Here is an 18,537-nt window from a genome sequence, read left to right as displayed (position 1 = left end):
CTCAACACAGACCGTGTTTCGGCTAAAAAGCCTGCCTCAGGAGTCCTGAAATGTATAACAGAGAGGACATAATGCAATATACGAATATACATAAACAAAAGTTTAACATGATTAAAAACAATACAATATTAAAAAGTTACATATAAAAATATAGAACAACACATATAAGCAATGAAAACATACCTTATGAATGCAGCATCAGGTCACAAACAATCCTGCCTGCTGCCACCCCGAAACAATCCCTGGCAGGAGGGATGCCCACTCCCACATGCCGGCACCCCCACCCACTAGAGTGAAAGAGGAAAGGGTGGGAATGTAGGAGGAAGAATGGCCAGGAAAGAACTAAGGGCATAAGAGAAGAGGAGAGGAGCCATGGAGCTTATATTCTAGCAGCAACCACTATGTCCCAAAAGCAAACACTGTCTGCAAATGTCACTCTGCAAGATGCAACAATTTTCATATTTTGCATTCCATCATTTCACTTGCATAATCTTTTGACTTGGTGGTAATGAAAGAGCATTAATGCAGTTTTAACACGCTTGACATCTGTGCCACTTTAAAATTCTGTACGATGATACACAGAATCCGTTATGGTAATGCTCCATTATATTTAACTCATTTACTTGTTTTGCTTACATCCAGTAGGGAAACTTATTCAAAGGATTGTCAATCACCCCCATTTCCTTCAGTGACAGGCATAAAATCTAAGAAATGTAGGTGGTCTTTTTCATACCAGGCCATATATTATTGGGAGTCTTTTCCTTTAAACATTTGGGGATTTTGAAAGAGTCTGAAAACAGTTCTTTTCCAGAAAGTTTTGAATTGATTGTTTTGTAATACTTCCTAGAGTTGTCCTAGACTAGTTTATCTTTGCTTTGACATGCATGGGACTTTCTAAGTGGAATAAATGAGTTTTTATTGTTAATGCAAGGGATAAGAACACCAAACTTTAGCAAAGAGACCTTTTGCATGGAAGGAAACATGTATAGAAAAGGGGAGCATTAAAAGACAAAAATGAAGGCTGCGGTATATAAGAAATAAATTACATTACATTACATTACATTACATTATAGAAGTAGTACTAGTAGTTTATGTCTTAACCCAGTGTCTCGCAAACTTTCTGGCCCGTGGCACACTAAATCTAGTGCCCCAGCTGGAAGGCATCCGGAAGTGCGCGGAGGCCCATCTGGCCGCGACCTGCTTCGGTGGAGGTGTCCCAGAGGTGCGGGGAGAGGAAGAGAGACGCTGGCCAGGAGGAGAGTCATCTGCGCAGGCTGACTTCCTACAGGATGTGCTTCTCATGGCGAGAGGCATGACCTGTAGGAAGTCAGCCGGTATGGATGACTCTCCTCCTTGCCAGTGTGTCATGGCACATCTGAAATCTCAGGAGGCACACTGGCGTGCCACAGCACACAGTTTGCGATACACTGTCTTACTTGTTGAGCCTTTAGGGCAGGGCTGTCAAACTCAGGCCCGCGGGCTAAATATGGCCCACAGTGTAATTATATTTGATCCGCAAGAAAATACCAAATGTCTACTAGAGCTGGCCCGCCGGTAGACAGCACATACATCTTTTTAAATTACTGACGGTTTTTCGAGCCGGTTTTACTTTCGGTTTGCTCAGCTCAAAGCGCTACAGATTGTCTCTATTAGGTAAGAGCCACCATGGCTTTATTTCATTCTTCCTTTTTATTTTTAACGTGACGGGAGACTGAACTTTAAGAAAATGTTGAAAACACAATTATTTGTCAATGCCTTTCTGTGCTAACGCTATTCTCTGTTAATGCCTTCCTGTCCTGTAAATGATTTTATGGGATTTTGTGTTTCCATCTTATAGGACGAATTTAAAAGATTTTAATAATGGTACCGTTAGTTAATGTCTTTTTTTGTGTTTGACGTCTTGAAACATATTTAGCATTTCTTAAATTGGTAAGAGGTATGGAAAACTTTTCATACGCTGACAGGTTGGAAAAGCTGGGGCTATTCTCCTTGGAAAAGCGGAGACTTAGAGGAGACATGATAGAAACCTTCAAAATCCTGAAAGGCATGGAGAAGGTAGACAGGGACAGATTCTTCAGACTTTGGGGAACCACAAGTACAAGGGGGCACTCGGAAAAATTGAAAGGGGATAGGTTTAGAACAAATGCTAGGAAGTTCTTCTCTACTCAGAGGGTGGTGGACACATGGAACGCGCTCCCGGAGGTTGTGATAGGGCAGAGCACGCTACGGGGGTTAAAGGAAGGTTCAGATAAATTCCTGAAGGATAAGGGGATTGAGGGGTACAGATAGAAGTAGAGATAGGTTATAGGAAAAGTCAGAGACCACCTAATAGGTCATGGACCTGATGGGCCGCCGTGGGTGCGGACTGCTGGACACGATGGACCTCTGGTCTGACCCAGTGGAGGCAACTTCTTATGTTCTTATGGCTCTTTTATCAAGCCGCGCTAGCGGTTTAATACGCATAATATGCGCTAAACTGCCGGTCGCGCTAGCCGCTACCGCCTCCCTTGAGCAGGCGGTAGTTTTTAGGCCAGCGCGGGGGTTAACGCGTGATGAAATGTCGTGTGCATTAACCCCGCTAGCACGGCTTGATAAAAGGAGCCCATAGCTTTTAAATAAATAAATAAAATATTAGCCGATGGTTTTTATGTTTTCTATAGTCTATTGCCACTCTGTGATGTTTATTAGTGCAGGACAGTTACACTTTTTTCATGCTCTGCAGCACTTTTTATTTATGCATTTTAAACCTTTCTGCGCAGAAGGTTTTGTTATTATTTATTTTTCACTGTTTATAATTTTATATTATATTTTTTGTTGGGTTTTGGTTTATCATGTGCTCACGATACTTCTTTGGCCACTTTTACATTTACACTCTTAGTTTCTTTTGCCGAACCTTGTCCTTAAACATGGTTACGAACATGGCACTTTTTTGTGCCTCCTCCCCCTTCTTTTTTTTTTTTTTAAACGTTGGTTTTTTTCACACCAGCTTCACTTTCAGTTTATACAGCTTAGAGCGCTGAAAATTGTCCTCACCAGAAAAACTTCCTCAATTGCAGACATTTTTTCAAGAAATATCAAGGCTGGCCCGTATCCAAGTTTTTAATTTTGGCCCACTGTGTATTTGAGTTTGAAACCCCTGCTATAGGGCCTGATTCCATATAGTCTGCCTATAACATTGGCACCAATTAGTATGACACTTTGAGCATTTCTATAAAAGTTAGACACGTTAGACAGAATCACACTTGATGCCCCCCTAAGTGGGCTTAGACATCACTAGGCAACCTAACTTTAGGCATACCCAATTTATGCCAGGGTTTTCGCCTAAATACCTATACCTAAGTTAGGCACCTAATTCGCAGAGAGGGGCCTAACTCACAAAAATGCCCCTAGCCATGTTCACTTGTAGTTAGGCACCTACTTTTTATGGACTTATGTTTTTTTTTAGTTAGATGCCTAACTTTCAATTAAGTCAAACAATCCAATTATGAGATGTTAAGTGCCTATTATCAGTGACAATTAAGCCTATTAATTAAGCTAGTGCCTACATGGGCTAGGTGCACTGATGTAGGCGCTATAGGTAGACTGCATAGAATTTGTCAGTTAGTGAATAATATGATTCTGATTAGAGAATGACACGGTGACAAAATTCATCACCGTCCCCGTCCCTGCGGATAACCGCGGGAAACCATCTTCATGTCATTCTTTAAGGAGAGAGGGAAGAATCAGAGTATGAATGGCCGCAACTACTGACCCGCAAGCTTTGCTTTGAAGAATGCAGGTGTAGTAGGATTGAGGTTGAAATAGACACTAGAAAATGACATGGGATTATTTAATGCCGTTATCCACGGGAACGGTGATGAATTTTGTCACTGTGTCATTCTCTAATTCTGATATTCAATACTTAAAACCATTTTACTGAGTGATAACTATCGGAAGGAATAATTTGATCAGGAAGAGTTATCCCTTCATTCACATTAAGAAGCCTGGGCTTGAATAAATGCAAGATTTTGTAATGAAAATATGTCTTCCTGGAAGAGCAATTTCTATTACAGCAATGTTTACTGTGTGTGTGTCGGGGGGGGGGGGGGGGAGGGCAGTGTTGTCTGATCTAAATGTACCACCGAAACCCATTTTAATTATTTTTAATATCGTGATCAGTACCAGAGGAAATGCGATTTCATTTCTAATCCACCGCTTCCCTTTCATTAAAAAGGAGCCATTCTTCCAACGCGCGTCTCGCTTTATAGTCCATGACGGCGATACAGACGTGCGTGAACTAAAATCCACATCGCACATAATACATTTTCCGCCTTATGAACTTCAAAGCTCTTAGGGGGGAGGGGGAGGGGAACAGGACGAAAACCACACACGCGGCGCTTTCCTCCTCACCAAGCTTTCCCGGGTCTTCCTTTCCCAATTCCCGGGTCAGTCCCTTTGCACCCTCGGGCGAGAGCCTCCAACTCGCTTCCCTGCTACCCTCCCAGCCTGACACAGTTCGGTTTGATCTCGCAAATGAAGTCATAGGGCTGCGGACGTGTGATCCTGGAAGCTGCACAGGTCGCGTGCAGAGCGTCCCCAGCCCTCCCTCCCAGCTTCCTCCCCCCCCCCCCCGAGTGAAACAGAATAAAGATACAACCAGTCCCTTTCGCCCCGCTAGAGCGTCTCTTCTCGAGGGAGTTCCCAAGCAGGCTCACAGAAAGCTGCCGCCCCCCCCTCCCCCTCCTCCCCTGCTGGGAAAGGGAAGAGATGAGGTCATCGTTCCCCAGCACCGAGCCGGGCGCAAGCAGGCGACAGCAGGGGGCGCTAGAGCAGCGAGCGCTGCCCGGTAGCGCCGTCCCCAGCCCCGGCAGAAGCGGGAGGAGGAGACAGAGCCAAAAGGTGGCACGGGAAGGAGCGCGCCTTCCCTTCTCCCCCGCTCCACGCCGTTGCCTCCTTTTTTTTTTTTTTTTTTTTTAACCCCCCCTTCCCCCCTCCCTCCTTTCCCAGTTTTCTCTCCTTGACCTCGGCCATGGCCGCGAAGTCGGACGGGCTGCTGAAGATGAAGCCGAGCGACGTGGCGTTCACGCCGCTGCAGAACTCGGACCACTCGGGCTCCGTGCAGGGCTTGGCCGCCGCGCTGCAGTCGTGCTCGGCCGCCGGGGAGGCGGGCTGCTCGGCCGGGGGCTCCCGCTGCTGCGGCGGCGGAGGAGGCGGCGGCGGCGCCTCGCCCTCCCCGCTCTGCCTGCGCCTGGGCCGGCAGCAGCAGCGGCGCTACTCCTTCTGCGACTGCCTCTGGATCCTGGCCGCCGTCGCCGTCTACTTCGCCGACGTGGGCACCGACGTCTGGCTGGCCGTGGACTACTACGAGCGGGGCCAGCGCTGGTGGTTCGGGCTGACGCTGTTCTTCGTGGCGCTGGGCTCCCTTTCCGTGCAGGTCTTCAGCTTCCGCTGGTTCATGCACGATTTCAGCACCGAGGACAGCGGCCCCGGCGCCGCCTCTCCCCAGCAGCAGCAGCAGCAGCAGCAGCAGCCGAGCAGCGCCGGGGAAGCGAAGCCGGGCAGCGGGGAGGGGGATGGGCGCCCTGCCACCCCGCAGAGGCCAGCGTCGACGGCCAGCAAGAGCAACCCTGGCACCGCCGCTGCCGCCACCGCCACCCGGGCAGCCAAGACGGGCGGCCACAGCTCGGGCTCCTGCTCCTTCTGCGTCTGTCTCCTGCAGTCCCTCGTCCACATCCTGCAGCTCGGCCAGCTCTGGAGGTAAGGGCAGGGTGGAAGGGCTTGTTCTTCTTTCACCCCCCCTCCCCCCCCCCTCTTTTCTTACATGCGTACTATCAATGTGGTCTTGCTCACTTAAAAAAAAAAAAAGCAGAAATGCCTTTCTCTCTGGTATTTGTCATGTCCTGAAGGTCGGGGGGAAAACCAAACAAAACAAGCAATGGGCAAGGTGGTCTTGTGTGAACGCTTTTGGAGCCGTTTTAATCCAATTTCTATACCTTGGTAGGAAGAGGCAGTAGGGAAGAATGTAGTGTATGGATTTGGGATAAGCCCCCTCAAAGAAAACATCTATACTTTCTATCTTCTTACTTAGATGTTACACGTGGCATATAAGATGTAAAGTTTTCTGTCTTGGTTGAAATGCATAGCTGGAGTTCAAAGTGCATTGCCTTGGTTTAAAAGGCACTTTAACTTGTAAAAACTAATAATCGGCAGTCTTAGACGTTTATAGCAGAAAATGGCTTGTTAATTAGCACAAAATAGTAATTGTGATATCTGGGCAAGGGCAGTGCAGCAATCTGCTCTCATTCTGGTGAAAGTGTTGGTTAAAGTGATTATAATGTCCATGCTGCTTTTGAGGAGCAATTCTCGTCAGGGATCTTGCTTGATTTTGGTACTAATGGTTACTCAGCTTTGTGGTTGATTCACCCAGTAAAAGGATAGTGTTACACATTAAAAAATGAATAAACCACTGATTAAGTTTAGAAAAATTATTGCATGGTGTAATATACAATCTTGTCAATTAAGCTATCTCAAAAAAAAAAAAAAAGTTACTGCTCAGCATAGCGGGGTATCATTTCCTGTATATCAAAGGTTTATTTCTTCAAGGAAAATAATTTTCATTATTGGTTGAGAGAGAAGCAAAAATGGTTGATTTACTGTATTTTGCATAATTGTGTATTTGATTCATCTAACTCAACAATAGAGTTGTAAAAGTGTGCTGGAGCTCCAGCAAGTGGTAGAATCCTTGCTTTTAAACTTCCTGGCCTCTGGCTGTGTGCAAATACTTTAATGTGTCTGAGGGATATATGAAAGAATGAAGGCAAAATAATTTTAGGATAAGAATGTTTCTGGATTTGAAGTAGTTAAACTAAGTTAAAACCAGGAAAACATAAAGGTAACATTAGTTAACTTGTTGCTTGATTTGACATATTTAAACTAAGTAAAAAAATGCTATGATTGTACTGATTATTCTGAGAAATAATACAATATGATATTATTATTATATCAACCAAATAGAATACTATTAGTTCAAAATTACTGTGTGGGGCAATTCTAGCTGTATAAGGGATTGATTTCTTCAAAACTAGTTCAGCAAAGCAAATTTGAGAGTTGGTGCCTGAGCTTAGCAAAAGTTGTTAAGCGTAGTTAGGGCTCCTTTTACGAAGCCGCGGTAGCGGCTTTAACGCACGCGACTTTTAATCACGTGCTACTCCCCCCTCGCCCCGCCAGCCGGAAAACTACTGCCTGCTCAAGAGGAGGCGGTAGCGGCTAGCACGGTCAGCGGTTTAGTGCACGCTATTAGACACGTTAAACCGCTACCGCGCCTTCGTAAAAGGAGCCCTTAGTGATGCATTGTTGAAGCTGGGGAGTTCCTGTTAATACTACCAGATTATTCTTGACACACTTCACCCATTGATATCAGCTCTGTGGTGCTGAGCAACCCCAATTCTGAGCAACCTCTTTCACTGTGTCCAGAGAGGGGTGATTTGTTCTGCATTTAAACACCCCCAATCATTTTGAAAGTTTGCTCCTATGACTTCACCTGCCACAATTCAGTCTATAAAAATAGTTGTCGCAGACGGTGGAACAAAATTAATCAGGAAATCTATTTCATCCATACTTCACTCTGTTGTTATTTCCAGCTGGCATCCATTTACATTTTAATTACAGACAAAATGAAGAAGATATGCACATAAATTAATACCTATTCAAGTACTTTCTCGCATTTATCTAAGTCTTTCTAACATGTTTACAGAGTTTGGAAACTGCCCTGTTATTCATCCCTCTTTCACCATACTGCAGGGCAGTGTTTGACAGTTATTTTTACTCATAGGAACAGAGAGCGGGGAGCGCTTTTCAGTCCTTCCCAGGGAGCTTGTAGGTCCGTAGTTACATACCTGTGGATCTCGAAGATATTTTTCAAAGGGAAGCTCCCTGTGGGTTTCTCTTTGGAAATCTGGGTCTGGTAGGTACAAAATACATATCTGACCCTCTCTGCGAAAAGTTGACTAAAATCAGACCCCCAACTATCGAGAATGGCCAATTGTTCATGTCATGGGTCCATAAGCAGTCAATAAAAGTTACATGTCTGAATTTATGAAAGCAAAGATTCTACCATTTGCTGGAGCTTTTCACATAAAAAGATGGGGTCCAGCCTGTTGTACTACAAAATTGTTTGCTCTAACAGAATTCATTAAATTTGCTACTTCATTAATTTTGTCTCTGCTGACTTTAGTCAGTTTTTCCAAGAGATGGTCACATATAATAAAATACATCTGAGGATTTTAAACTGAAATCTCTGTATTGTACCTTCGCTCACACCCCTTTTTAAAATGACTATAAGTGTGTCTATGTTGAACTCAGTGGTGAATTTAATCCCCCTCCCTGGCTGCCACTAGGCGATGGGGCAGTTGTCTGCAGCCCTCCAGCTGGGGAGAGGGTCCTGCTTTGAAACTATGGCAGACTGAGATTATGCCCCCCTTCATAACCATGCATTGTAGTGAGCCCCGGGTGGTACCCCATTGAAGTCACCTCAGCTTTCCATCACAGTATTATAATGGGGTCATTCAGGAGCACCACTTCAACTGATTGAGGTGAATTTCCAGCTGCAGACTGGTGCCCCTCTTCCACGTCCCCTCCTCCCCCCCAAGGCATCTACCCCTAGACAGTTGTCTCCTGTCCCTACCTGGAAGTCTGTCCCTGTGTGACACAGCATGCCCTCAGAATCAGGCATTACATGCACTGAGACATCAATAAATATAAAATCACCCTTTCAAGGAAAGAATATTGGATTAAGTACATTATTTACTTCCACTTGCTCCTGATGACCCTTCATAATTTCTATGAGAAAGGAAATCACATGAGGATTAGAATGTATTATTTATCCATGAGTTACAGATGACCTCATTAACTCATATAACACCCTTGGGAGTTGCATAGCAGTGCGGATATATTTATTTTACTGTGAATGACTCTCTTAGTGGTGGAGCCTTGAGTTATCAAGTTAGCATTGGGAACAAATGACACCGCATACGTTTTTAGCGCTTTAGATATTTTGTTGTTTTTGTACATTCTATGAGCTGGTTTATTTTTCCTTAACACATTTTTTTTCTCTATTGAGTTGGGAAGAAACTGGCTAGGTTTTAGGGAACGCTAAGCAGGGAATATGAAAGTACTAGGAAGGGACTGGAAGTTCCAGTTTGTAAGATGGAAAGGGTTGCACATATTCTAGTATTCTAAGGAGAATATCATTTCTAAGACTTTTATTTTTATTTTGGTTGAAATAGGAGAGGCTGCTGAAAAGTTCTCAGCCCGACCAACAAAGTTGGGGCAGTCTTCCTTGAGTCCAGCGATTTTCCACTTTCTTCATTCTGTATTTTTCCAACAGAACAAAATAAGTGGAAAACCACTAGATTATCCCCCCTTTTACAAAACCGCACAAGAGGTTTTAAGCGCCAGCTGGCGTGCTGAATGTTCTGCGCTGCTCCAATGGTCATAGGAACTCTGGCCAGTGCTAAAAACGTCTTGCGCGGTTTTGTAAAGGGGGGTAAGTGTATAGCCTTCGATGGAGACTGCCCCAGCTTGGTTGGTTGGGCTGAGAACTTTTTAGTGGCCCCTCATAAGAGCCCCTCATATCCAGAGTGGCATTTCCTCTCGTCGGTTTTCTAACAAGCTGTTCCATGAAGCAATCTTGTGTAGCCTCCAGGAATTCTGTCTCCCTAGTGCATTTTAAGCTTCCAAGACTTCAGTCTATCCCGGGGTAGTTGAAATCTCCTATAATAACCGTGTTACCGCTTTTGCATTCTTGCTTCATCTCAGCTTCCATTTCTTTATCGATATCTCCGGTTTGCCCGGGTGGACGATAGTATAGGCCCACCTTTATTTCATGACCTTTCCTACCCGGTATTTTAACTAATTATTTACTGTGAGATAAGTGAATATCTTTTACAGCTTTTGAAGAAAAAAAACAATCCCCCCCCCCTACACATTCACTTTCAGAAATTGTAATGCTTTTTTTTTCCAGATTATTTTGTGTTACAGTTTTCAATTAATAGCTTAGGCCAGGGGTGTCCAACCTGCGGCCCCATGAAGGATTTTGTGTGGCCCCGGTCGAGGGCGATGCAGTGTTTTCCTCTGCTGCCCCTGGGTTTTTACCATCTTGCCGGCTCCCTCCTCTGTCTTGCTGCAGCGTTTGCGCATTTGTGCACCCCCAGAAACATTTTTTTCTGCCAATGCGGCCCAGGGAAGTCAAAAGGTTGGACACCCCTGGATTAGGCTTTAAGCTAACAAAATGAGCGTGAATTTGAAAGTATTAAAGAGGGCATTTCCTGATTCTGTGAGAAAAAACACACTTTGGCCAGTGGTTGACAGAGATCTGGGAAAACTAGAGTTGAAATCCAATTTCTCAAACTGATACTCTTTTTTTAAATCATGAGTGGGTCATATTGTCTGTCATTGCCTCAGGGACCTGCTTTAAGAGGCAATTCTATAACTGCTAGCATGAAAACAAGTTACGAGGGGGTGATGAAAAGTTCTCAGCTCAACCAAGCAACTTCCCAAATTCTGCGTATTATTTTGCCACTGTAGCTGAAAAGAGTGCTATCTTATTTCATTAAGTGCCAATTTGCAGAAACAAAATTCTGTTTCAACATTGTTTCAGATCATTGATTGAACCATATCGACATCATTTTCTTCTTGACTGGGCTGAGAACTTTTCAGCACCCCCTTGTACACGTAAACATTTTGCTCTGTGGGTTTTCCTGGATTTTTCAAAGTGAAAGTATTGTACACTCATTCCTCCACTTTGCAGCATATCCCATGAAAAGTATTCATATACATTTAACATGTTGATTGGTAGAGTTAGTTTTTGTTTGAAAATATTTGCATAAACCTTTGTATTTCCAAACTATCCTCCAATTCTATGTATCACACCCAAATTTCTGCACTAACTTTGTGCATGCATCAGAGATGAGTACACAAATAAATTGATGAATGAGTTCAGAAACATCAATAATTAGGTCCCAACAAACAATTATTGATGTTAATTGGCAGTCTTAAAAATTTGTGAACGCATCTCACTGCGTGCTATTTTATAAAGTACGGTGCCCAAATTCAATCACATGTATTTGAAAAGGGAGCATAGTTAAGGCCATGTTGGGGTGTTGCAAAAAGTTGCATGTGGATTTACGTACAGAATTCACCCAAAGTGTCCCTAAGTTGGTCATTTACACCTGCTTTTACCAAGCTCTAATATGGCACAAAAAAATTAAGGGTGAGATCCATGCTGAATACTATTCTATAAAGCAGGGGTAGGGAACTCCGGTCCTCGAGAGCTGTATTCCAGTCAGGTTTTCAGGATTTACCCAATGAATATACATGAGATCTATCTGCATGCACTGCTTTCAATGCATATTCATTGGGGAAATCCTGAAAACCCGACTGGAATACGGCTCTCGAGGACCGGAGTTCCCTACCCCTGCTATAAAGGATGTACTCCCTTTACAGACTAGCACTTAGTAGTCAAGTTTTTTTGCTGCCAAACTTTCTGCAGTATTTCCTGAATTCCTTCCTATGTGTCTTAAGTGCAACTCCCTTCCCCTAACTCAGGGGTAGGGAACTCCGGTCCTCGAGAGCCATATTCCAGTCGGGTTTTCAGGATTTCCCCAATGAATATGCATTGAAAGCAGTGCATGCAAATATATCTCATGCATATTCATTGGGGAAATCCTGAAAACCCGACTGGAATACGGTTCTCGAGGACAGGAGTTCCCTACCCCTGCTCTAACTCTTTCCCTAGGAATGCCGCTGCTCCTGTGAGAAAAAGTGTGCACATATAGCAGGTAAAGCACTGTTCTGACTGGGAAAATTACTTTGAAAATGACTCTTTCTGAGACTGCTTCCTTTGATTAGCCAACTGGCTGGAACAGTAGTTATCAGCCTGAGTCTTGGAGTCAACTAACAGTCTGGTTTCCCTGATATCCAAAATACATGAACGATCTGCATTCATTGGATGCAGTGCATGCAAGTAGGTCTTGGGCACGCTCATTTTAGATATACTAAAAACCAAGTATATCAATTGTTCTTTGAGGACGAGGTTGAGAATTTCAAGGTTAAGTTTTGCATTTCCATAGTAATGCTTAAAAATCCCCTTCTCTCTCTCTAACCTTTGTATAACATTTCTGGGAAATGTATTCCATGGGTACCCAAATAAAGGTTATTTCATGATTCTAAAGAATCAATATATAGAGTATTTATGGGTGTTTATGATAACCATGAGCATGACACTGTGTTTGAAATACTTTGATATACAACTTATTAAATCAATTGATTGTAATCAATATAATAGTTCTAATAAATATATTGGTCCTAGAGAGAAATGGAATCTGCAAGTTTTGATCCCTTTAAAAGGACCAACAGGAGCCTTAGAAACTTTCCAAGTACTTGGGATTATTTGAGAAAGGGAGTATATTTAATAAGAAATAATGAAAGCTGTGCGGTCTCAAAAGCTTCTGCACTACCACCCAAATTCTCTAACTGGTGTCTATGTCAACGGCCGCCTTAAAAGAGGCTGCCAGTCGCATACCAATCACACAACAGCACCGGTTAGAGAATCGGTGACCTTCCCCTTCCCGGTGCACCCTTCCCAAGATTCACTGGGAGGGGCCTAAGACTCATATTGGCCCAAGCACCTAACACCCCTTTCAAAGGAGGGGCCTTGGACACCTGGGCCAATCTGGGCCTTAGACCCCTTCCCAGTGCACCCTGGGATGGGGTCTAAATTTCTGATTGGCCAAGGCACCTAAAGCCCCTCTCATAAAAGAGGCCTCAGGTGTCTAGGCCAATCAGAGTCTTGGGCCCCTCCTAGTGCATCCCAGGGTGCACCAGGAAAAGGGAGGCCCACCATTTTGAAGAGGCAGGCCTGCCAGCTGGAGGGAGTGAGCATCCTTCCTTTCCTGCCAGTTATCCATCCAAAGGTACAAGAAGGGTGTGGAGAGATGTGTGGGGATGTCGGTGGTGTGTGGGGTAGGTTCGTTGGGAGGCGGCTCTCTTTGGAAGGGTACTGGGGTGGATCAGTGAGTGGAAGGGAGGAAGAGTGGAATCAGGGATCTCCCTGCTAGTTCAGCTAATCGTGGCAGGGGAATCCCCAATCAGCTGAGCCGGCAGGACTCTTGAAGCTGCAGTTTTGGGGAGTTCTGCTGGCTCAGCTGATCGGGGATTCCCCTGCCATGATCAGCTGATGGTAAGCTGTGGACTATTTTCAGGATCCCTGGCAAACATAGGTGCTGGAAATTGGGCCTACATTCCCAGCACCTATTTTTGCGTGAATCATGCCTACATAGGTGCTTTAGGCTACCTAATGCCACTTGGCGTTTGGCGGCCTAAACACCTATGTGGGCGCAATTCTGATGCCTTTTATTTAGATGCCAGTAGGTTCTTCAACCTCACCATTTTTTGCCATTTCTAACAGCGTTCTTCAATTAACCTAGGTACCGGTTTTAGAATTTCCCTGTACGTCTTTTCTTGTCAGTCATTTCTTGTCAGTCTTTGCATGCTAATTCAGTGGCTGAGTAAAAGAGCTGCACTCAACCATGCAGAGCCAAGATGCTCTCCCCAGGCCAGCCAGATCTGAGAATGCTGCAACTGCAAATAAAGAGAGAGCACCAGCCATTACTCAATAGTGACATCTAGTAGCCAGACTTGGGATCTACAAGTCTGCATTCTGAGGGAGTTGTGGCTTGTGACCCCTGGCTGAAGTTGGTGGCTGGAAAAACTGGAGGGAATATAAAATGAAGTTGGAAGAAGGGCTTATTGCATCAGTGGAGAGTTCCAAAAGGACAAGGAGGAAGATGGTCCTGTGCTAAAACAAAAGTATTATTGCCTACAGAGACTCCAATAAATATAAGAAAATAAATTCTATGTAGGAAAGACTTTTTAAATCCTGAAAACTGTTTCAGGGTAGTGTGATAGGTAAAGTTAGTCTGAAACCTAGCCATTTTAAATAAAAATTTATTATTTTTTCCCAATGAGCAGTTTCCTTTCAGCATGAACAGAATTCACAAGGCTTATAAAGGATTTCTCTTTCTTTCTTTTTAAATTTAGTGTGAAAACAGCTTCCACAACATACTTGTGGCCTTTAAAATAGTGAGTTATGGGGATCTTCAGTCACTCATGACCTGTGAATTAAAACCTTTCATCAACAGTTATTATGTGTTTTCTCTTTTACTTTTTAAACGTAAGGGATCATATGTCACTTCCGGCTCACCACACAATTGTTTCCCACGTACTCACCTTTATAGGACCCCCAGGGACCCCTGAAGAAGACTTTTTGTCAAAACGCGGACCGTGTTGGGTCCTGTATCCCTAGCGGACTAGGTCCTTTAAGGCTCTTATGTGGATGATTTATTTTTATGTGGATGGAATTATTTTATGTGGATGATTTCAGTGTACCTTTGGAACTTTGACACTTTAAAATAAAGTCCATTTAGGAACATCGTCACTCCACAGAGTTTTTTTGGTTTTCGCAAGCACTTAACCCCCAGGAAAATCTTTTACTACTAGAGTTTTAGCCCGTTACAATCGTTACAGTAACAGGTGCTAGAATAGCTCCACCTATACCTTGACCCCACACATGCCCCGCCTCTATCATGTCCTGCCTCCCACTGATCCCAGTCCCACTACCTCACCTTTCACAATTTCCTTAGCCCTCTGTACCCTTTTGGCCCTCATCGATCACCCTTTCAGTCCCAGCTCCATTCCTATCTGTCCTTTCTTCCATTGCCTCCAAGGCCATTCTTCCTGTCCCTATATTCCACCCCCCCCCCCACCCAGCTTCTCTTCCTTTTTTACCCTTTCTCTTGTACCCCACCCCAGGACCAATTTCTCTGTTGTTTCTCCCCTGCCCCTTCCCATAGTACTGCAACTGTTCCTGACCCCAACCAAGCACACCCCTCCCCCCAAAGCAAGATCACTCCCTGCCCCCCCCTCTCTAGCACACCCCCTTCCCCCAAACTAAAGCAAGATTGCTCACTGCTCCCCCAGCACCCCCTTCCTCCAAACCAAAGCAAAATCGGTCCCTGCCCCAAGCAAAATTGCTCCCTGCCCCCCCAGCACACAGGTTGTGGCTTATCTGAGAAGTCTCCCGTGTTTTCTGAAGCAGCTCCGGCAGGGCCCGCAGCAGGCTCCTTCTTGCGATGAGGAAACTGCTGCATGCAAACCACCACAGGCTCCTTCTACTGCGCATGCATAGGCACAGAAGCACGGAGTTTCAAGTGCTCATGCGCGCTAAGGATTTTATTATGGATATCAGGTCCAGTGCTATTTGGTGAATTAACCCCATGTATTCATATTCCAACATATTCCGATTCTTTTGTTAGTACTGACAAAATATATTTTTGTGTCACTAGCGGCATTCACATCACCAGTTTTATTTTTTTTGGCATATATATGGTGCTTTAAATCAGAGCATTCTACGGTAACTTGCATCCAAGCATGATGAATGTCTACCCCGAACAGTGTATAATCTATGTGCCCAGGATGATAAAGTAACTTACCCAAGGTCACAGCAAGTATAAGTGGCAGAAGCAAGACTCAAGTCTTTATGACTCCCAATACATTACTCTTACCCAAGGCCACTTGCTCATATTTCCCTGTATCTACTGTATTGCATTTTATGTTTGTATTATAAACTATGAGTAATGCAGGGATGGCCAGTGACTTTTTTTTTAGCTTTAATTACTTTAGTATACTTTCCAAATTAATGAAAAGCAAGAAGCAGCATCTTCAGCTAATTAACAGTTTTCTCTTTAAACGGAGAAGAAATGTAATAGATCACACCAGAGCCAGTCTCATTCTCTTTAGCCCTCTTCCTCTTTCATCCTCCACACACGTAGAAAGTTTTAAAGGCTGGGCTTAATTTTATATATTGACTTTTAACCATTTGGGCCTTTTAGAAAGACCTTTTATGAATGAGTTCCACTTTAAGAAAGATTTATAATTGTGGTGTCCTTTTACTAAGGTGCGCTAGCGTTTTTAGCGCTCGCACAAAATTACCGCATGCTCAATGCTGGCGTTAAGGTCTAGCGCGGGGGGCAATTTAGCCCGCACTATTCCGCGTGTTAAGACCCTAACGCACCTTAGTAAAAGGAGCCCTAAATCAATTAGCGGGTGTTAAATCGGTGAGCGCGCCTTAGTAAAATGGGCCCCTGTATTTGGCAAGACTGCTTTGACAGAGAAGAAATCCTTCCATATTCTCAGAAAATTGAGGGTTATTAAAATGTTTTTCTCTACTGGAACATTGGGAATTCTCATTCAGTCTCTTAGGCCTTCTTTTACTAAGCTGCGGTAGCGGTTTCTACCGCAGCCCGGTGCGCTGAACGCTCTAATGCTGCTCCAACGCGTATACTATTCTATGACCATTGGAGTAGCGTCGGAGAATGTAGCATTCCAGGCCATGATAGAAACCTTTACCTCAGCTTAGTTTGGCTAGACTCGATTACTGTAAAATGTTCCTGGTAGTCTGTTGTAAATCTTTGATTCACTGATTGCAAATTCATGCAGAATGCAGCAATTAGGCTAATTTTTCAGACTTCATAAGTTCAAAGTACAGTTAAACTTTTTTTATTCTGAACTCCATTGGTTGCCTGCTAGCTCTAGGGTACAGTTTCAACTTTGAACTACTGTTTTCAAAATATTGGCTGGAGAATTTCCAGCATAGATGATGGATTTAATAACAATGTTCCATGACGCTAATGCAAGAAATAAATCTCTTAACCAGTTTACACTGCGGCTGATGTCTGAAATGATTCTGAAATGAAATGAAAAGTGTCAAGAAAAGTGTGGCATAACTTGTAAGTGTCATAGCTCCATTTTCTTCTTGGTTGGGCTGTGAACTTTTCAGCAGCCCCTCGTAATTACTTTTGTGCATTTTCTTGTGTAGCTTGGTGTCGAGGGTAGTCCCTTAGGGCTAAGGTTTTGTGACTTTTTTTGCTCAAGATTTCTAGACATGAACCTCAGATGGATGTTTAAAACTAAGGAGTGATGCAGGGCTAGTACTACCTGTGGGTAATGCTCATTGTTAGCATTACCCAAGTATGCAGGCTTGCAATTTCAGGTAGTTCCAACTGGCATGATTCATTTTCTAGCGACAGTTCAACACAAACACTGCTTCACATAAACAATGAGCTTCTTAACCAAGGTACATTGACAATAAGCTTCCCAGCTGTGATGCTTCAACCAAGGCTGTCTCGGGAGTTCTAGAATAGTTTTCAGACTAGCGAAAGGAAAGGTCCTTTGTACCCACAGTTCCAAGAGGGCTTAGAAATAGTGTCTCTTTGAACTCACAAATGCAGACAGGCTCACATCAGGGCTTCAGAATAAAGCTGTTTTCACAGATTACATCACAGTTGATGATCTGCACATCAGTATCCTGCAGGGACCCATGGAAAAGGTTTCTAACAACATTTTTCTCTTTCTCTCTCTCTCTCTCTCTCTCGCTATCCTTTATCAAAATATACAATGACAAGGGACACTCCGTGGAATTACATAGTAGCATATTTAAAACAGCATATTCAAAACAGAAGAAATATGTTTTCACTCTGGAACTCACTGCTGGAGCAGGTGGTAAAAGAAGTTAATGTAGCTGGGTTTAAAAAACTTTGGTCAAATTCCTGGAGGGAAAGTCTATAAACTTATTAAAGTAGACTTGGAGAAAGCCACTGCTTGTCCCTGGAGGTAGGTAGCATGAATATTACCGCTTTTTAGGACCCTGCCATGTACTTGTGACCTGGACTGGTCACTGTTGGAAACAGGATATTTGGTTAGATGAATTCTTTGGACTAGGATTACCAGATGCCCAGGAAAACCCAAACATGTCCTCTTTTTCCAATGATTGTCCAGGTGCCTGGATGTTTTTTTTAAATGGGGGGGGTCTGTCTGGGTTTAGCCAGCTCTCTTGACTCCCCCACCTAACTACCTCTTCCCCAGGTCTGGCTGTTGTAATTGAATATTCGGGCAGCCAGCAGCAGCAACGACATAAGCCTGCTGCTGCCGACCTGCACCAGAAGCCATCTCTCTGTGGGAACAGGAAGTTGCTGCAGAGAGGCGACTTCCGCAGTAGGCTGGCGGTAGCAGACTTACCTCGTTGCTGCTGCAGACTACCCAAAGATTAAATTAAAGCAGCTGGGCCCGGAGAAGAGGTAGGTGGGGGAATCGAGAGTTAGAGAGGTCTTGAGGGGAAGCAGTGTCGGAGGAGAAGAGGGGAGGGAGCTGAAGAAATAGCATGAAGGGAGGAAGGGAAGGAGGAAGAAACAGCATGATGGGAGGGAGGGGGCTGAAGAAACAGCATGGAAGGATGGAGGAGGGCTGGAGAAGCATTATGGAGAGAGTGCTGGAGAAAAGAGCATGGAGTAGGGTAGTGCTGGATGGGAGTGGAGAGATAAACAGAAGGAGAGGAGGTTGGAAGGAGAGAGAGGGGCACCCTTAAGAACATAAGAATAGCCTTTCTGGGTCAGATATCTAGAGAAGATACGGTATATAAGCTTAAGGTTTAGTTTAGTTTTAGTT

General features: G+C 44.1%; 1 protein-coding gene across 1 annotated transcript in view; it reads left to right on the top strand.

Moving 5' to 3' along the window:
* The first annotated feature begins 5,008 nt into the window (after window positions 1-5,008).
* The window catches only part of XKR4 (XK related 4), a 549,749-nt gene continuing 536,220 nt past the window's right edge, over window positions 5,009-18,537 (top strand). Inside the window, exon 1 of the mRNA XM_033935293.1 lies at window positions 5,009-5,736. Coding sequence (XP_033791184.1) covers window positions 5,009-5,736 — 728 coding nt within the window. The remainder of the gene's footprint in view (window positions 5,737-18,537) is intronic.

Source organism: Geotrypetes seraphini, chromosome 2, assembly GCF_902459505.1.
Source record: "Geotrypetes seraphini chromosome 2, aGeoSer1.1, whole genome shotgun sequence".
Lineage (NCBI taxonomy): Eukaryota > Metazoa > Chordata > Amphibia > Gymnophiona > Dermophiidae > Geotrypetes > Geotrypetes seraphini.
This window is presented reverse-complemented; position numbering and strand designations above follow the sequence as displayed.